The sequence below is a fragment of the Nesoenas mayeri genome, assembly GCF_963082525.1.
Source record: "Nesoenas mayeri genome assembly, chromosome: 10".
NCBI lineage: Eukaryota > Metazoa > Chordata > Aves > Columbiformes > Columbidae > Nesoenas > Nesoenas mayeri.
The window spans coordinates 4,762,226-4,782,194 of NC_137560.1; the positions used below are offsets into that span (position 1 = coordinate 4,762,226).

Here is a 19,969-nt window from a genome sequence, read left to right on the forward strand (position 1 = left end):
GACTCCGTGACACCTGTGACCTCAAAAGCAGTGCCCCCAGTGCCTCCAGCTTACGATCAGCAGAATGGAGGCAGCTGCATCATCCCAACGACAAAAGTGGCAATGTCTAAAGAGCATCCTGGTGGGTGGCGTGGAACAGCAAAATGCTGTGATCACGGGTGATGTTTTCACCACAGATGACTTAAACCATGCTTTTAGCTTTGGAAACACCTATTCGCTGGTCAAACCTCCCTGAAAGGAAAAACGACAAATGTTACAAGCAAAACATGTGGAACATGGTATAAATGAGAGGTTTGAAAACAGCATCTCTGAAAGCTTCTGGTCTTCAAATTAAGCTTGCATTTGATCAACAAGTTCCAGGCGAAGCATTCTGAGCAAGTGGCGGCATTGCTGCTCCTGCCCTTCCGCCAGTGCTGTTGTGTCTCCAGCTCAGCACTAGGGTGCGTGGGCTGTGACACAAGGTGCCACGGCCCTGCAGAAGCTTCCCCAGGAGCTGGTTTCTGAAACAGGAGCTGCACGCAAGGAAGCTGACAAGCCCTTTAACGATGCAGCTTCTCTCTGCAATGGAGGTCGCCAGACCAGCAGTAACCAGCGTTCAGGTGTTTCCCTGGATGCTGGTTCCACGGGGGATTCTGGCAGTGCCGGGACAGCAGCCAAGGGAGCATAGGGGCTGTGCCGGACGGTGGCACCGATCTCTGCCGATAACCGACAGAGTCTCGGCTGCTGCGCAAACACTTTGGGTCTCTCAGGACCTGTGAGGAACAAAGGCATGGGGGGCAGTTCTTAGCACATTTAGCTACATTAGGATTTTAATGGCCTGATCTCCCCAAATTGCAAAGAGCCCTTTGCCAAGGGCCTGACAAATCTGGCTACTGGTGACCCAAATCTTCTTTAGACTGCCTGAGGCTCTGCAGGGAGCCCCATGTCTGCTCCGCATGCACAGCAGACAGTAAACCCAGCTACAAGGCCAAAAATCTTTGCAGGACATCAAATAAAGCATTTAGCACCTTTAGCTACCTTCTGAAACAAAGGAATGCAGGCTTTGGAAAAGATTCCCATGCATACTGGTGCCAGAATAAACATATTTGCCTTATAACTCATCTCGAGTTCACAGAATCCCAGAATCCCAGAGTGTCAGGGATGGGAAGGGCCCTGGAAAGCTCATCCAGTGCAATCCCCCCATGGAGCAGGAACACCCAGATGAGGTTACACAGGAAGGTGTCCAGGCGGGTTGGAATGTCTGCAGAGAAGGAGACTCCACAACCCCCTGGGCAGCCTGGGCCAGGCTCTGACACCCTCACCCCAAACAAGTTTCTTCTCATCTTTCAGTGGAACCTCCTGTGTTCCAGTTTGCACCCATTGCCCCTTGTCCTGTCCCTGGTTGTCACCAGAAGAGCCTGGCTCCATCCTCCTGACACTGCCCCTTTCCATATTGATCCCCAGGAATGAGTCCCCCCTCAGTGTCCTCTTGTCCAGCTCCAGAGCCCCAGCTCCCTCAGCCCTCAGCTGTAGAGTTTATCCCACACGTCAGCAGTGTGCTTCTCCCCTCACCGTCCAACTTCCCCCCGCCCGTCTGAGGCCCGTCTGAAGGCTTATTTAAGCTGAAAACCGGCTTTTTTAACATAAAAAAGGGCTTACTAGCAGCAGCAATTTATTTTCCCCCGTGCGCCAGAGGCGGCGCCGCCGCCGGGCTGCAGTACCGCGCTTCGGCCACCGGGCGGCGGCAGCAGCGCTGCGGTTCCCGCTTTGCGCGCTCCGCGGCACCGCGCACGGCGGGGGCGGCGCTTCCTCCATGAGCGGCGGTGGCACCGCGCACGGCGGGGTGGTGTTTCCTCCATGAGCGGCGGCGGCGCCGCACACGGGGGGTGGTGTTTCCTCCATGAGCGGCGGCGGCACCGCACACGGGGGGTGGCGTTTCCTCCATGAGCGGCGGCGGCACCGCGCATGGGGGGTGGTGTTTCTTCCATGAGCGGCGGCGGCACCGCGCACGGGGGGTGGCGTTTCCTCCATGAGCGGCGGCGGCACCGCGTACGGGGGGGTGGTGTTTCTTCCATGAGCGGCGACAGCGAGCGCGGCGACAGCGGCACCGAGCGCGGCGGCGGCGCGTCCTGGGCAGTACGGCTCCACTGCGCATGCGCGCACCTGGAGCTGCAACACCGACTTTGGCCGCCGGGAGGCAGCAACGAAAACGAAATAACAGAGAAATAAACCCCGAGAAGGGACGGAAATGGAAACCATTGCAAATTACAAATTTCAGTGAAAACAACTGCCGCGGGACTGGGGTGCAGAGAAGTGCGGGGATGGGGAGCACAAGTAGGGGTGGGAGACCATGGGCGGTTTGGGGGTTGCAAGTCGCTCCCCGGGGGTCGGGAGGCAGAGGGGCTATGGGGGCACAGTGCGGAATGTGGGAGTGCAGGGAACCTGTGACAGGGGATGGGTGGTGGTAATGAATTTGGCCTGACAATCCATGCCACAGCCCTCTCCTGCACCTCTGCTGGCTGGGAAATGGCGAAGGGCAGCAGGAGCTGGGAGAGGAGGAGAAAAGCTGCTGCTGTGCCAGGGAGGCGGCATGGCACAGCATGGCATGGCATGGCACAGCATGGCGCAGCATGGCACAGCATGGCGCAGCATGGCACAGCATGGCACAGCATGGCACAGCCTGGCTTGCTGCGGGGCAGTGCCTGGGATGGGGCACGTGTCCTTCTCGCCCCTCGCAGCAACCTGCTGTGTCCAGGCAGGTCACTGTGTCCTGCTGCTGCCTCTGCTGCCTTCCACTTCACCCTGAAAAAACGTCCCTGCACCCCCACCCAAGGCTTCAGGGTGACCACCTCCCTGGGAATCTGTGGTAAGGGCTCCGGGATATGGCCCATGGTGGAGACAGAGGGTGAAAGCCCCAGGGCTGGGCTCTCCTTGGCACACAGGCATGTCCACCTGTGGTGGGCTGGGGTTGGAGAAGGGGCTCTGCCAGCAGCCAGGAGGCAGGCGGCTGGTGGGGGAGGCATGGGAGAAAGGAGGGGTGTTCTCTGCCTCTGTCTTTGCACCAGGCACTGGAGGGGCAGCGCTCAAGCAAGGGGTCACTGACCATGGGGGTCCTGTGCCAAGGTCAGACCTCCAAGATATTCTGCAGTTCCTGGAAGTCAAAGGTGCCAGCACTGTGCACCAGTGCTTGTAGAATGCTGTCCAGTGTGGCCAAGGTCTGCAAGGGGGACAGAGTCTTGGGGGCAGCCCTGGAAGCCTGTTTGGGGACAGCCATGGCCCTGCAGTGCCCAGGAAAGGCCTTGGGCTGGTTCACCCCATGCCATAACTGGGCATAGAGAGAATCCTCAGTTGGTGGCCCTGCTGGGAGGGATGTGGACATTGTGGTGCCACAGCCAGACATCCCCTAGGTGACGCTGAGGTGAGATGCTGGGGAAGTGGTGCCATTTCTGGGCCTTCCAGGCCACCGCAGCATCCCTACTTCTCCATGGGACAGCTCCATGGAAGGGAAGGGGTTTGATGTCCTTGTCTCCCCATGTCTGACTCAGTGTCACGGGGTGCTGCAGCTCAGCCTGCAGCAGCCCCATATGGGCCTTCCCCATGTCCCCACCACAGCTGGGGACACCCGAGATGAACACATGGAGCAGGGACTCTTGGTCCCAGTTGTACTTAGAGTGGCCACATGGTGCCCTGCCATATTGCAGAGGGGACACCTCAGCCCTGGTTGTGTTTGGATGTTATCAGGGTGATCCACCTCAAATTCCCCCTTGTCTGTGGTTTCAGTTCTGCCTTTGTCCCCAATGCAGGCAGTCCCAGAAAAGGGGAAGAGAAACTGTCGGGTGAGAGGAAGCACCAGGGGACAACCGGGGAGGAGCAGTGGTCAGGGGATGCTGTGGGGGTGAGGCCGGCTCTGGACACCCCGTTGCTCCTCCAGCAATGGCCACTGGTGACAATGGGGGCAGAGCAGGGGAATGGCCCCCACCATTCCTGTTCGCACACCCAGGGGGCATTTGGGAGGGGAAGTGTGTTCCCCATCGAAGATGGTGGGAAGGAAAGGGGAGTATCAGACTTCAACCCAAGCCCAGGCTCTTTCCCAGGGTCATTTCTGGGACACTTGGAGTTTCTCAGCACTGTTCCCACTGCCAAGGGTTGGGCAGGAACTGCTTATCACCTTCCCCTTGGGGAGCCCCATCCACAGGATTAGGCAGATGGTGCAGGAGGAGCCATTCCTGTTAGCATGCCCAGGGGGCATTTGAGAGGGGAAGGGGATTCCCCATCAAAGATGGTGATAGGTAAAAGGGAGTACCAGGTTGCAACATTTATAGGATGTCTTTGGGACATTATTGGGACAATTGGAAAGCCCCAGCACTATGGGGTGAGGGGAAGCAGAGCCAGCTCGCAGGCCCCACAGCGTGAATGGAGGTCCATGGAAATGAGGAGACTGGCCATCCACTCCCACCCACTGAAATGGGCTTTGGGGTGGGTCAACCATCGTCCATCCCCGTCCCAGCCTGGGGATCCTCCCCGGCCAAGGGCTGCTGCTCCAAGGGTCCGATGACTGTCAGTGAGAAACAGTCCCCTCTGGACCCTGCAGCCCTCCTATCTCTTGGAGACCATCACACTACAGCTGCTCCAGCCCATCCACTGCCCATGCCCTGAGAGGAGATCGTGGAGGAGCTGGACCCTCCAGTCCTGCCAGCACCAATCCCTGACCCCACAGCCACGGGCTGAGTGGGAACTGTTCATCACCTCCTCACTGGGGAGCCCCTTCCTCAGGATCAGGCCAAAGGTGCTGAGGGATCAGGGATCACAGCAGCTCTGCTCAGCATTGTGTCCCAGAGCTGTCCATGCCCATGAGCTTTGTCCTCATGCCTGGCCCAGATCTGCTCCTGCTGCTTTACCACATCACCAGCTTCTGCCCACGGCCCATCAGCCTGGACTGGGGGTCGGATGGCCGGGTGACAAGGAGGCACGAGGCCAGCAGGCAACCTGGTGACACAGGGAGCCCAGGCACGCAGCCAGGCTGTGGGAACAGGGTTCACCTCCGCTGTGAAGAGGACAGACACATCGGAGCATCTAATAGGCAGCACCGAGCAGATGGAGATGTCTGTGCTGTGCAGGGCCAGACATGCCAGGCACAAGTGGCAGTGAGGGACATTCCCGTCAAGGACAGTGGATGCAGCCCATGGCCAGCTGGCACCTCTGTCGGTAATGGGGGCAGAAAAGGGGCTGGGACACTCACTGATTGCCAAGATGCTGCTGCAGCCATGAGGGAACCCTCGTCTAGGCAGTGAGACGCCCTCACTGCCACTCAAATTCCCCCCAGCACTCACCGTCACACTCAGGGTGCCCCAGACCACACCACCCATAGCAGGAACCTCAGGGCCCACCCAAAAAACCACAGTGCCAGCCCCATTGGCTGCCAGGGCCACCAGCACCAGGGGAGCTGCCCTGAGGAGAAGTGTGTGGCCACCTCTGTCACACAACCTTCCTCCTGCTGCTGCCGCCACTGCTGCACGCTGGGGCCTCGCTGCTGGCACCATGCAGCCCCCTCGCCGCTGCCTCCTCCTCCTCTCTCTCCTCTACTTTGTCCTCCTCCCTGGGACATGGGCAGACCTGGAGGGTAAGTGGGAGCCCTGGCTCATGCACATCTGCTCTCACACCCCTGTGGGACCCCACGAGTGAGGGGCTTCCTTCTCCCCACCTGCCTTGGGCACTTGGCTCCTCAACCTTCCTTGTCCCCTGGCTCCAGAACTGCCCCTGGCAGCGATGCAGTCACCCCAGGGGGGTGCAGGGTTGGGAGCTGGGGCTGCCAAGGATGCAGGGGGCTTATGGGGCCCTGCAGGTCCCTGCAACACCAACGACCTCCCACTTTCCCCATCCCTTTTCTCTCACTCCCATTTCACCCTGTCGATTCCTGTCTCGTGTAGGAGCCTTCACTATTCGGCTTCTCCAGTTCTCCACCTTCCAAAACACCTCCTTTGTGGACACGGAGGGGCTGGGCCTGCTGGACGACATAGAGCTGGGTTCCCTTGATAATCACACGTGGAATATCCGCTTCCACCAGCCCTGGGTGCGCCCAGCCCTGCCCCGCAGTGACTGGGACACGATACAGGACATGATCAAAATCTACTTGCAGCAATTCAGCTACCTGGTCAATGAAGGTGCCATGCAGAATAATGTACCCTGTAAGTACTCCGGCTTCTCTGTCTTACGACTGCAAACAGCGTCTTAGAAGTGGAGAAGGATCCAACAGTACTGCTGCTGGACAGGAGGTGCTAATCCTACCCACAGGAAGGCAATCCCCACTCCTCATAACACCTCTCTGTCCTCTCTGCTCCTCCAGACCCCTTTGTGGTCCAAGGCATGGCGGGCTGCACGCTCTACCCCAACAAGACCTCCCAGGGCTTTGTGCAAGTGGGTGTTGATGGCCAGGACTTCCTCAGCTTCTCTGTGGACAATGCCACTTGGGTCCTCTCGCAAGACACCAGCTTGTCACGGTATGTCAAAGATGTTCTCCAGAACTACACCGCCTTCACTGAGCTGATACAAGTCCTCTTCAATGATACCTGCATTGACGACATGGAGGTGTTACTGCTCTACGGGAAGGCAGCTCTGGAGAGACAAGGTGAGACCACCCCAACCCTGGCACAGCCACCCCAGAGCCCCCACACACTGGAGCCAAGCGGTCCCCACTGGGGCTCCCCTCATCCCTTTGCTCTCGCCCCCAGAGCTGCCCGTGGCCACCGTCTTCGCGCGCACACCCAGCCCAGCCCAGCTCCTGCTGGTTTGCCGCGTCACCGGCTTCTACCCGCGGTCCATCAGCGTGGCCTGGCTGCGGGATGGCCAGGAGGTGCCGCCAGGCCCAGACACCAACACCAGCGCCATCCTGCCCAACGCCGACCTCACCTACCAGCTGCGCAGTGTCCTGGCCGTGGCCCCCCATGACGGGCACAGCTACGCCTGCCGCGTGCGCCACCGCAGCCTGGGCACCCGCAGCCTCCTCATCCCGTGGGGTAGGTGCCCCCTGTGGGGACAGACATGGGGCTTCTGAGCTGCCCTGCCCTGCCCTGCGGGATGGAGCAAAGCTGGGAAAGCTCCTGGCAACCTCTGCTTGTGTTTCCCAGGGAACTCAGAGGTGGTGCTGATTGCAGGACTTGTGGCTGGGCTGCTGGCAGTTGTGGCCGTGGCTGCCGTCATGGTGCTTTGGCTGTGGAGACGCAGGTGAGGCCCTTTCTGTCCCAGGGAGCTGCAGTGGCAGAGGGGAAATGCCCCAGGGGATGGCTGCACGTAGCAGCCGTGCTCCTGCTCTGGCCCTGCCGGCTGCGCTCTGCACCCCATGGAGTCTCCTCCGTGGAACAGCCATGAGCCCTTCTCCTCTCATTTCAGAAAGCACCGGCAGATGGAGGAATCAACGTCCAGGAACTCCATCCTGAGCAAAGAAGCTTAGCCCAGAAGGGAGCCAAAGGGCCTTGTTTCCTTCCACCACGCTCACAGGGACAAAAGCCCTACCTTTTTCTGATTCGACAAAATTCTGAGCACTCCAAGATCAACTTGACTCTGAGATACAGGGAGGAAAACTGCGGTGCTCCTGATCCACTCGCATTTGCCAAGCAAGGGTGCAAGTCTGAGACCTCCTCGCTTGTGACACGTGATCAGCTCTTACCTCGTGGCACTGTCCACTGAGGCTCTTTAGGACACCCCAATGCCCAGTGGCAATTTCTCCCAGTTCTGCTGCAATCAGACATTTATCAGCAGGTGGTGACCTGTGCCCTTCTCCTGTGGCTTTCTAGTATTTTCTCCTAAGAGTTGCATTTATTATCTATATTCCTGATATATTTTTTTGCTGAGACTGAGTTGTTCCACACAGATTAACAGCACCTGGCCACAAACATTTGGCAAAGTCCTGAATAACACTGAAGCTCTGAAGTAATGTGTTGGAGCAGCAGATATGTATAAAAAGAAATTAAAATATTTATGTTTTCACTAAGAACGTGTGCCTTTCTTGACGATTTCATTGGGCCCATTGAGGTTTTGGACAGTTCCAAATGACAACCAATTGCAGGACAAGGGGTAATGGGTTCAAACTAGAACACAAGAGGTTCCACTTCAATTTGAGAAGAAACTTGTTGGGGGTGAGGGTGGCAGAGCCTGGCCCAGGCTGCCCAGGGGGGTTGTGGAGTCTCCTTCTGTGCAGACATTCCAACCCGCCTGGACACCTTCCTGTGTAACCTCATCTGGGTGTTCCTGCTCTATGGGGGGATGGCACTGGATGAGCTTTCCAGGTCCCTTCCAGCCCCTGAAACTCTGGGATTCTGGGATTCTGTGAAACGCATCCATAGCAGGATGAAGCTCATCCACCAAACCTGGAGAATAGATGCATCTGGTGAGCAAACAAGGTAGGAAAACGTAGTCATATGCATGACCTCCCAAGATACCCGACAATAACACAGAACCAAGCACCCAGAACTGGGCGGGTGTCCACAAATGCTTGTTCACAGCCCTCCAGAGACCCGACAAGAACACCCACATCAACACCCAGGTGTTCGAGAGGTCTCTTCAGGTGGTTCAGCCCAGCCCAGCGGGTGCTGGTTCCCACACACCCAGTGCAGCACCCAGAGGCTCTGCAGCCCTGCCCCCCGCACCCCAATCACTCAGGTGTGATTCTGGGCTCAGGGAACACAGCCCACACCTGAGGGGGCACTGCAAGGACAAGTGCTACCTGCAGAGTCTGGGAGGGCCAGTGGGCACCTGAGGTGGAACTGCAGTCCTGCAGTCACCTGGCAGGGCTCAAGGAGGACGAACAGTCACTTGGGAGGACTGTAAGAACCAATGTCACCTGAGGGGACTGTGGGGACCAATGATCTGTGTGGACGAACAGCACCCTGCCCCGTTTTGTCGTTTGCTGGCTGAAGGAAGTGACAATATCAAGGACCAAGAAGTTGAGACCTCTCCTACAGCATGTAAGAAAGTGAAGAAAATAAGAAATAAAAAAGGCATGATGGTGAGTACATTCATAGAATCATAAAATGTCCTGAGTTGGAAGTTACCCACAAGGGTCATTGAGTCCATCTCCTGTCCCTGTAATGCAATTCAATAGAGACAAGGAAGAGCTAAAGCAGAACTTCTGGTCCATTGCAACAGTGGAAGACATCTGGAGAAAACTCAGAGGGGGTTGAACACATCATGAGAAACCACACAAGCCAGGGGCTGCTCCTGCCCCATTGCTACTCAGCTACCACTGATTGGCAAAGGAGGCACAAGGGCAGCCTGGTGGCACAGGGAGCCCAGGCACGCAGCCAGGCTGTGGGAACAGGGTTCACCTCCGCTGTGAAGAGGACAGACACATCGGAGCATCTAATAGGCAGCACCGAGCAGAGGGAGATGTCTGTGCTGTGCAGGGCCAGACATGCCAGGCACAAGTGGCAGTGAGGGACATTCCCGTCAAGGACAGTGGATGCAGCCCATGGCCAGCTGGCACCTCTGTCGGTAATGGGGGCAGAAAAGGGGCTGGGACACTCACATTGCCCTGATTGCCAAGGTGCTGCTGCAGCCATGAGGGAACCCTTGTATAGGCAGTGAGACATCCTCACTGCCACCCAAATTCCCCCCAGCACTCACCGTCACACTCAGGGAGCCCCAGACCAGACCACCCATAACAGGAACCTCAGGGCCCTCCCAAAAAACCCCAGTGCAAGCCCCATTGGCTGCCAGGGCCACCAGCACCAGGGGAGCTGCCCAGGCAGAGCCGCCCTGAGGAGAAGTGTGTGGCCACCTCTGTCACACAACCTTCCTCCTGCTGCTGCCGCCACTGCTGCACGCTGGGGCCTCGCTGCTGGCACCATGCAGCCCCCTCGCCGCTGCCTCCTCCTCCTCTCTCTCCTCTACTTTGTCCTCCTCCCTGGGACATGGGCAGACCTGGAGGGTAAGTGGGAGCCCTGGCTCATGCACATCTGCTCTCACACCCCTGTGGGACCCCACGAGTGAGGGGCTTCCTTCTCCCCACCTGCCTTGGGCACTTGGCTCCCCAACCTTCCTTGTCCCCTGGCTCCAGAACTGCCCCTGGCAGCGATGCAGTCACCCCAGGGGGGTGCAGGGTTGGGAGCTGGGGCTGCCAAGGATGCAGGGGGCTTATGGGGCCCTGCAGGTCCCTGCAACACCAAGGACCTGTCCCTCAGCTCCTCCACTTTCCCCATCCCTCTCCTGTCACTCCTATCTCCCCCTGTCAATCCCTGTCTCATGTAGAGGCCTTCACTGTTCGGCTGCTCCAGTTCTCCACCTTCCAAAACACCTCCTCTGTGGACACGGAGGGGCTGGGCCTGCTGGAAGACATCGAGCTGGGTTCTCTTGATAAGCACACGCGGAAAATCCGCTTCCGCCAGCCCTGGGTGCGCCCAGCCCTGCCCCGCAGTGACTGGGACACGATTGAGAACATGATCAAGATCTATTTGCAAAAGTTCCACCACCTCGTCAATGAAGGTGCCGTGCAAAAGGATGTACCCTGTAAGTACCTGATCTTTTTTGTGTCCCCTCTCTAAATAGCATCTTGGAAGTGGGGGAGACCCAACAGTACTGGTGCTGGACACGAGGTGATAATCCTACCCACAGGAAGGCAATCCCCGCTCCTCATAACACCTCTCTGTCCTCTCTGCTCCTCCAGACCCCTTTGTGGCCCAATGTATGGCGGGCTGCACGATCTACCCCAACAAGACCTCCCAGACCTTCGCTCATGTGGCCTACAATGGCCAGGACTTCCTCAGTCTCTGTGTGGACAATGCCACTTGGCTCCCGTCCCAAGACACTGACTTGTCACGATATGCCCAGGCTGTTCTCCAGAACTACACCGCCTTCACTGAGCTGGTAGAAGTTCTCTTCAATGACACCTGCATAGATGACATGGAGAGGTTACTGCTCTACGGGAAGACAGTTCTGGAGCGAAAAAGTGAGACGACCCCAACCCTGGCACAGCCACCCCAGAGCCCCCACACACTGGAGCCAAGCGGTCCCCACTGGGGCTCCCCTCATCCCTTTGCTCTCGCCCCCAGAGCTGCCCGTGGCCACCGTCTTCGCCTGCACACCCAGCCCAGCCCAGCTCCTGCTGGTTTGCCGCGTCACCGGCTTCTACCCGCGGTCCATCAGCGTGGCCTGGCTGCGGGATGGCCAGGAGGTGCCGCCAGGCCCAGACACCAACACCAGCGCCATCCTGCCCAACGCCGACCTCACCTACCAGCTGCGCAGTGTCCTGGCCGTGGCCCCCCATGACGGGCACAGCTACGCCTGCCGCGTGCGCCACCGCAGCCTGGGCACCCGCAGCCTCCTCATCCCGTGGGGTAGGTGCCCCCCGTGGGGACAGACATGGGGCTTCTGAGCTGCCCTGCCCTGCCCTGCGGGATGGAGCAAAGCTGGGAAAGCTCCTGGCAACCTCTGCTTGTGTTTCCCAGGGAACTCAGAGGTGGTGCTGATTGCAGGACTTGTGGCTGGGCTGCTGGCAGTTGTGGCCGTGGCTGCCGTCATGGTGCTTTGGCTGTGGAGACGCAGGTGAGGCCCTTTCTGTCCCAGGGAGCTGCAGTGGCAGAGGGGAAATGCCCCAGGGGATGGCTGCACGTAGCAGCCGTGCTCCTGCTCTGGCCCTGCCGGCTGCGCTCTGCACCCCATGGAGTCTCCTCCGTGGAACAGCCATGAGCCCTTCTCCTCTCATTTCAGAAAGCACCGGCAGATGGAGGAATCAACGTCCAGGAACTCCATCCTGAGCAAAGAAGCTTAGCCCAGAAGGGAGCCAAAGGGCCTTGTTTCCTTCCACCACGCTCACAGGGACAAAAGCCCTACCTTTTTCTGATTCGACAAAATTCTGAGCATTCCAAGATCAACTTGACTCTGAGATACAGGGAGGAAAACTGCGGTGCTCCTGATCCACTCGCATTTGCCAAGCAAGGGTGCAAGTCTGAGACCTCCTCGCTTGTGACACGTGATCAGCTCTTACCTCGTGGCACTGTCCACTGAGGCTCTTTAGGACACCCCAATGCCCAGTGGCAATTTCTCCCAGTTCTGCTGCAATCAGACATTTATCAGCAGGTGGTGACCTGTGCCCTTCTCCTGTGGCTTTCTAGTATTTTCTCCTAAGAGTTGCATTTATTATCTGTATTCCTGATATATTTTTTTGCTGAGACTGAGTTGTTCCACACAGATTAACAGCACCTGGCCACAAACATTTGGCAAAGTCCTGAATAACACTGAAGCTCTGAAGTAATGTGTTGGAGCAGCAGATATGTATAAAATGAAATTAAACATTCATATTTTCACTAAGAATGTGTGCCTTTTTTAGGATTTCGATGGGCTCGGTAAGGTTTTTATCAGCTGTACATGCAAGCTCAGGCACCAGTGAATTATTGGTGCTAATTATAGGAAATACCAAAGGAAAAAAAAAAATAAAGTGTGTTTCTGCTTCTACAAACATGTTCTTACGTATTTAATGAAAATAAGCAGCTGTGCAGTTGGGGATAAAATGCCTCCATGCGTCCCAATGAAGGAGAAAAAGGAAGTCAATCTCCCATCAAAGATAGAGGAGTTCAGATAGGCATAGGAGGCAATTTAAGTTGTGCTCCAATTCAACCACACGCCTGACTGTGCAGCTTCCAAAGGCTTGGTGTCTCAGGACAACTTCCTGGCAAATGTTCACAGGAAAAGTCTCTGGTAGACACGTGAGCCACCTGTCAGTTGAGTCAGAAGAAAACCCAGCTGGCCTGTGGACCACATCCACCACAACTCCGCTGGGGATGGTTCTCCCTTGGCCAGACTCTGTGACCCACAGTGCTGTGAGCAGCACTGAATTTATCTGGCAGCCAGAATCACCTGCTGGCACTGCAGGGCTCAAGGATCTCGCTGCACAAGGAGTGACGCTGATTCTCTCCCCGCCCTTGCTGAGCTACGACAGACAGATGAAACATTTAGCTGCAGGCAGGTCTCACCTTGGGGCTGGAAGCCCAAAGCCTCAGCACCAACAGGGCACATGAGGCATGACATATCCCAAATGGAGTGAAACACCTTGCAGCACTCATGGGACATACGAGGATGAAGCTCACCCACCGAACCTGGAGAACAGATGCAGCCGGTGAGCAAACCGAACAAGAAACTGTAGTGATGTGCATGACCTCCCGAGATACCCGACAATAACACAGAACCAAGCACCCAGAACTGGGTGGGTGTCCACAAATGCTTGTTCACAGCCCTCCAGAGACCCGACAAGAACATCCACATCAACACCCAGGTGTTCGAGAGGTCTCTTCAGGTGGTTCAGCCCAGCCCAGCGGGTGCTGGTTCCCACACACCCAGTGCAGCACCCAGAGGCTCTGCAGCCCTGCCCTCCACACCCCAATCACTCAGGTGTGATTCTGGGCTCAGGGAACACAGCCCACACCTGAGGAGGCACTGCAAGGACAAGTGCTACCTGCAGAGTCTGGGAGGGCCAGTGGGCACCTGAGGTGGAACTGCAGTCCTGCAGTCACCTGGCAGGGCTCAAGGAGGACGAGCAGCCACTCATGAGGAATGTAAGAACCAATGTCACCCCTCCTGGCAGCGAGGCGGCCTCACTGCCACTCGAATTCCCCCCAGCACTCACCGTCACACTCAGGGAGCCCCAGACCACACCACCCATAGCAGGAACCTCAGGGCCTTCCCAAAAAAAACCATTGAGCTGTTAACACCAGGGGAGCTGCCCAGGCAGAGCCGCCCTGAGGAGAAGTGTGTGGCCACCTCTGTCACACAACCTTCCTCCTGCTGCTGCAGCCACTGCTGCACGCTGGGGCCTCGCTGCTGGCACCATGCAGCCCCCTCGCCGCTGCCTCCTCCTCCTCTTTCTCCTCTGCCACCTCCTCCTCCCTGGGACATGGGCAGACCTGGAGGGTAAGTGGGAGCCCTGGCTCATGCACATCTGCTCTCACACCCCTGTGGGACCCCACGAGTGAGGGGCTTCCTTCTCCACACCTGCCATGGGCACTTGGCTCCTCAACCTTCCTTGTCCCCTGGCTCCAGAACTGCCCCTGGCAGCGATGCAGTCACCCCAGGGGGGTGCAGGGTTGGGAGCTGGGGCTGCCAAGGATGCAGGGGGCTTATGGGGCCCTGCAGGTCCCTGCAACACCAACGACCTCCCACTTTCCCCATCCCTTTTCTTTCACTCCCATTTCACCCTGTCGATTCCTGTCTCGTGTAGGAGCCTTCACTATTCGGCTTCTCCAGTTCTCCACCTTCCAAAACACCTCCTTTGTGGACACGGAGGGGCTGGGCCTGCTGGACGACATAGAGCTGGGTTCCCTTGATAATCACACGTGGAATATCCGCTTCCACCAGCCCTGGGTGCGCCCAGCCCTGCCCCGCAGTGACTGGGACACGATACAGGACATGATCAAAATCTACTTGCAGCAATTCAGCTACCTGGTCAATGAAGGTGCCATGCAGAATAATGTACCCTGTAAGTACTCCGGCTTCTCTGTCTTACGACTGCAAACAGCGTCTTAGAAGTGGAGAAGGATCCAACAGTACTGCTGCTGGACAGGAGGTGCTAATCCTACCCACAGGAAGGCAATCCCCGCTCCTCATAACAGCTCTCTGTCCTCTCTGCTCCTCCAGACCCCTTTGTGGCTCAATGTATGGCGGGCTGCACGATCTACCCCAACAAGACCTCCCAGGGCTTTGTGCAAGTGGGTGTTGATGGCCAGGACTTCCTCAGCTTCTCTGTGGACAATGCCACTTGGCTCCTCTCGCAAGACACCAGCTTGTCACGGTATGTCAAAGATGTTCTCCAGAACTACACCGCCTTCACTGAGCTGATACAAGTCCTCTTCAATGATACCTGCATTGACGACATGGAGGTGTTACTGCTCTATGGGAAGGCAGCTCTGGAGAGACAAGGTGAGACCACCCCAACCCTGGCACAGCCACCCCAGAGCCCCCACACACTGGAGCCAAGCGGTCCCCACTGGGGCTCCCCTCATCCCTTTGCTCTCGCCCCCAGAGCTGCCCGTGGCCACCGTCTTCGCGCGCACACCCAGCCCAGCCCAGCTCCTGCTGGTTTGCCGCGTCACCGGCTTCTACCCGCGGTCCATCAGCGTGGCCTGGCTGCGGGATGGCCAGGAGGTGCCGCCAGGCCCAGACACCAACACCAGCGCCATCTTGCCCAACGCCGACCTCACCTACCAGCTGCGCAGTGTCCTGGCCGTGGCCCCCCATGACGGGCACAGCTACGCCTGCCGCGTGCGCCACCGCAGCCTGGGCACCCGCAGCCTCCTCATCCCGTGGGGTAGGTGCCCCCCGTGGGGACAGACATGGGGCTTCTGAGCTGCCCTGCCCTGCCCTGCGGGATGGAGCAAAGCTGGGAAAGCTCCTGGCAACCTCTGCTTGTGTTTCCCAGGGAACTCAGAGGTGGTGCTGATTGCAGGACTTGTGGCTGGGCTGCTGGCAGTTGTGGCCGTGGCTGCCGTCATGGTGCTTTGGCTGTGGAGACGCAGGTGAGGCCCTTTCTGTCCCAGGGAGCTGCAGTGGCAGAGGGGAAATGCCCCAGGGGATGGCTGCACGTAGCAGCCGTGCTCCTGCTCTGGCCCTGCCGGCTGCGCTCTGCACCCCATGGAGTCTCCTCCGTGGAACAGCCATGAGCCCTTCTCCTCTCATTTCAGAAAGCACCGGCAGATGGAGGAATCAACGTCCAGGAACTCCATCCTGAGCAAAGAAGCTTAGCCCAGAAGGGAGCCAAAGGGCCTTGTTTCCTTCCACCACGCTCACAGGGACAAAAGCCCTACCTTTTTCTGCTTCGACAAAATTCTGAGCACTCCAAGATCAACTTGACTCTGAGATACAGGGAGGAAAACTGCGGTGCTCCTGATCCACTCGCATTTGCCAAGCAAGGGTGCAAGTCTGAGACCTCCTCGCTTGTGACACGTGATCAGCTCTTACCTCGTGGCACTGTCCACTGAGGCTCTTTAGGACACCCCAATGCCCAGTGGCAATTTCTCCCAGTTCTGCTGCAATCAGACATTTATCAGCAGGTGGTGACCTGTGCCCTTCTCCTGTGGCTTTCTAGTATTTTCTCCTAAGAGTTGCATTTATTATCTGTATTCCTGATATATTTTTTTGCTGAGACTGAGTTGTTCCACACAGATTAACAGCACCTGGCCACAAACATTTGGCAAAGTCCTGAATAACACTGAAACTCTGAAGTAATGTGTTGGAGCAGCAGATATGTATAAAATGAAATTAAACATTCATATTTTCACTAAGAATGTGTGCCTTTTTTAGGATTTCGATGGGCTCGGTAAGGTTTTGATCAGCTGTAAATGCAAGCTCAGGCACCAGTGAATTATTGGTGCTAATTATAGGAAATACCAAAGGAAAAAAAAAAATAAAGTGTGTTTCTGCTTCTACAAACATGTTCTTACGTATTTAATGAAAATAAGCAGCTGTGCAGTTGGGGATAAAATGCCTCCATGCGTCCCAATGAAGGAGAAAAAGGAAGTCAATCTCCCATCAAAGATAGAGGAGTTCAGATAGGCATAGGAGGCAATTTAAGTTGTGCTCCAATTCAACCACACACCTGACTGTGCAGCTTCCAAAGGCTTGGTGTCTCAGGACAGCTTCCTGGCAAATGTTCACAGGAAAAGTCTCTGGTAGACACGTGAGCCTCCTGTCAGTTGAGTCACAAGAAAACCCAGCTGGCCTGTGGACCACATCCACCACAACTCCGCTGGGGATGGTTCTCCCTTGGCCAAACTCTGTGACCCACAGTGCTGTGAGCAGCACTGAATTTATCTGGCAGCCAGAATCACCTGCTGGCACTGCAGGGCTCAAGGATCTCGCTGCACAAGGAGTGATGCTGATTCTCTCCCAGCCCTTGCTGAGCTACGACAGACAGATGAAACATTTAGCTGCAGGCAGGTCTCACCTTGGGGCTGGAAGCCCAAAGCCTCAGCACCAACAGGGCACATGAGGCATGACATATCCCAAATGGAGTGAAACACCTTGCAGCACTCATGGGACATACGAGGATGAAGCTCACCCAGCAAACCTGGAGAACAGATGCAGCCGGTGAGCAAACCGGACAAGAAACTGTAGTGATGTGGATGACCTCCCGAGATACCCGACAATAACACAGAACCAAGGACCCAGAACTGGGCGGGTGTCCACAAATGCTTGCTCACAGCCCTCCAGAGACCCAACAAGAACACCCACATCAACACCCAGGTGTTCGAGAGGTCTCTTCAGGTGGTTCAGCCCAGCCCAGCGGGTGCTGGTTCCCACACACCCAGTGCAGCACCCAGAGGCTCTGCAGCCCTGCCCCCCGCACCCCAATCACTCAGGTGTGATTCTGGGCTCAGGGAACACAGCCCACACCTGAGGGGGCACTGCAAGGACAAGTGCTACCTGCAGAGTCTGTGAGGGCCAGTGGACACCTGAGGTGGAACTGCAGTCCTGCAGTCACCTGGCAGGGCTCAAGGAGGACGAGCAGCCACTCATGAGGAATGTAAGAACCAATGTCACCCCTCCTGGCAGCGAGGCGGCCTCACTGCCACTCGAATTCCCCCCAGCACTCACCGTCACACTCAGGGAGCCCCAGACCAGACCACCCATAACAGGAACCTCAGGGCCTTCCCAAAAAAAACCATTGAGCTGTTAACACCAGGGGAGCTGCCCAGGCAGAGCCGCCCTGAGGAGAAGTGTGTGGCCACCTCTGTCACACAACCTTCCTCCTGCTGCTGCCGCCACTGCTGCACGCTGGGGCCTCGCTGCTGCCACCATGCAGCCCCCTCGCCGCTGCCTCCTCCTCCTCTCTCTCCTCTACTTCGTCCTCCTCCCTGGGACATGGGCAGACCTGGAGGGTAAGTGGGAGCCCTGGCTCATGCACATCTGCTCTCACACCCCTGTGGGACCCCACGAGTGAGGGGCTTCCTTCTCCCCACCTGCCATGGGCACTTTGCTCCTCAACCTTCCTTGTCCCCTGGCTCCAGAACTGCCCCTGGCAGCGATGCAGTCACCCCAGGGGGGTGCAGGGTTGGGAGCTGGGGCTGCCAAGGATGCAGGGGGCTTATGGAGCCCTGCAGGTCCCTGCAACACCAAGGACCTATCCCTCAGCACCTCCACTTTCCCCATCCCTTTTCTCTTGCTCCCATCTGCCCCCGTCAATCCCTGTCTCGTGTAGGAGCCTTCACTCTTCGGCTGCTCCGGACCTCCACCTTCCAAAACACCTCCTTTGTGGACACGGAAGCACTGGCCTTGCTTGAAGACATCGAGCTGAGTTCTATTGATAAGCACACGTGGAAAATCCGCTTCCACCAGCCCTGGGTGCACCCAGCCCTTCCCAGTGGTGACTGGCACACGATTGAGAACATGATTAAGATCTATTTGCAACAGTTCAACTACCAGATCAATGAAGGTGCTGTGCAGAGTAATGTACCCTGTAAGTACTTGGTATTCTCTGTCTTACATCTGCAAACACCGTCTTAGAAGTGGAGAAGGATCCAACAGTACTGGTTCTGGACAGGAGATGCTAATCCTATCCAGAGGAAGGCAATCCCCACTCCTCATAACACCTCTCTGTCCTCTTTGCTTCTCCAGACCCCTTTGTGGCCCAAGGCATGGCGGGCTGCACGCTCTACCCCAACAAGACCTCCCAGGGCTTCGCCCGTGTGGCCTACAATGGCCAAGAGTCCCTCAGCTTCTGCATGGACAATGCCACTTGGCTACTCTCCCAGGACACTGACCTGTCACGATATGCCCAGGCTGTTCTCAAGAACTATACCACCTTCAGAGACGTGTTATTTGTGCTCCTCAACGACACCTGCATCGACTACATGGAGAAGTTACTGCACTATGGGAAGGCAGCTCTGGAGAGACAAGGTGAGACGACCCCAACCCTGGCACAGCCACCCCAGAGCCCCCACACACTGGAGCCAAGCGGTCCCCACCGTGGCTCCCCTCATCCCTTTGCTCTCGCCCCCAGAGCTGCCCGTGGCCACCGTCTTCGCGCGCACACCCAGCCCAGCCCAGCTCCTGCTGGTTTGCCGCGTCACCGGCTTCTACCCGCGGTCCATCAGCGTGGCCTGGCTGCGGGATGGCCAGGAGGTGCCGCCAGGCCCAGACACCAACACCAGCGCCATCCTGCCCAACGCCGACCTCACCTACCAGCTGCGCAGTGTCCTGGCCGTGGCCCCCCATGACGGGCACAGCTACGCCTGCCGCGTGCGCCACCGCAGCCTGGGCACCCGCAGCCTCCTCATCCCGTGGGGTAGGTGCCCCCCGTGGGGACAGACATGGGGCTTCTGAGCTGCCCTGCCCTGCGGGATGGAGCAAAGCTGGGAAAGCTCATGGCAACCTCTGCTTGTGTTTCCCAGGGAACTCAGAGGTGGTGCTGATTGCAGGACTTGTGGCTGGGCTGCTGGCAGTTGTGGCCGTGGCTGCCGTCATGGTGCTTTGGCTGTGGAGACGCAGGTGAGGCCCTTTCTGTCCCAGGGAGCTGCAGTGAATTCTTGGTGCTAATTACAGGAAATACCAAAGGAAAAAAAAATAAAGCATGATTGTGCCTGTAATAACACGTTCTTATGTATATAATGAAAACAAGCAACTGGGTACATGGGGGGAAAATACCTCCAAGCCTGCCAATGAAGGAGAAAAAGGAAGTCAATCTCCCATCAAAGATAGAGGAGTTCAGATAGGCATAGGAGGCAATTTAAGTTGTGCTCCAATTCAACCACACACCTGACTGTGCAGCTTCCAAAGGCTTGGTGTCTCAGGACAACTTCCTGGCAAATGTTCACAGGAAAAGTCTCTGGTAGACACGTGAGCCACCTGTTAGTTGAGTCACAAGAAAACCCAGCTGGCCTGTGGACCACATCCACCACAACTCCGCTGGGGATGGTTCTCCCTTGGCCAAACTCTGTGACCCACAGTGCTGTGAGCAGCACTGAATTTATCTGGCAGCCAGAATCACCTGCTGGCACTGCAGGGCTCAAGG

General features: G+C 57.2%; 4 protein-coding genes across 4 annotated transcripts; all 4 read left to right on the forward strand.

Annotated features, from left to right (window-relative positions):
* Positions 1–5,517: 5,517 nt before the first annotated feature.
* Positions 5,518–7,773, forward strand: LOC308044093 (T-cell surface glycoprotein CD1b-3-like; the record flags this gene model as incomplete). The annotated part of the gene is made up of 6 exons (XM_080350569.1): positions 5,518–5,599; positions 5,907–6,164; positions 6,323–6,604; positions 6,708–6,992; positions 7,104–7,200; positions 7,366–7,773. The coding sequence occupies 6 exons, from the start codon at positions 5,518–5,520 to the stop codon at positions 7,424–7,426; spliced, it is 1,065 nt and encodes a 354-aa protein (XP_080206695.1). The 3' UTR covers positions 7,427–7,773.
* A 2,046-nt stretch (positions 7,774–9,819) lies between these two features.
* Positions 9,820–12,174, forward strand: LOC308044094 (T-cell surface glycoprotein CD1b-1-like; the record flags this gene model as incomplete). The annotated part of the gene is made up of 6 exons (XM_080350570.1): positions 9,820–9,901; positions 10,222–10,479; positions 10,637–10,918; positions 11,022–11,306; positions 11,418–11,514; positions 11,680–12,174. The coding sequence occupies 6 exons, from the start codon at positions 9,820–9,822 to the stop codon at positions 11,738–11,740; spliced, it is 1,065 nt and encodes a 354-aa protein (XP_080206696.1). The 3' UTR covers positions 11,741–12,174.
* A 1,619-nt stretch (positions 12,175–13,793) lies between these two features.
* LOC308043878 (T-cell surface glycoprotein CD1b-3-like) lies at positions 13,794–15,702 on the forward strand (the record flags this gene model as incomplete). The annotated part of the gene is made up of 6 exons (XM_080350198.1): positions 13,794–13,875; positions 14,183–14,440; positions 14,599–14,880; positions 14,984–15,268; positions 15,380–15,476; positions 15,642–15,702. 6 exons carry the CDS (start codon positions 13,794–13,796, stop codon positions 15,700–15,702), a joined length of 1,065 nt encoding a protein of 354 aa, XP_080206324.1.
* A 2,053-nt stretch (positions 15,703–17,755) lies between these two features.
* Positions 17,756–19,450, forward strand: LOC308043995 (T-cell surface glycoprotein CD1b-3-like; the record flags this gene model as incomplete). The annotated part of the gene is made up of 5 exons (XM_080350423.1): positions 17,756–17,837; positions 18,158–18,415; positions 18,574–18,855; positions 18,959–19,243; positions 19,350–19,450. 5 exons carry the CDS (start codon positions 17,756–17,758, stop codon positions 19,448–19,450), a joined length of 1,008 nt encoding a protein of 335 aa, XP_080206549.1.
* Between the last annotated feature and the right edge of the window lie 519 nt (positions 19,451–19,969).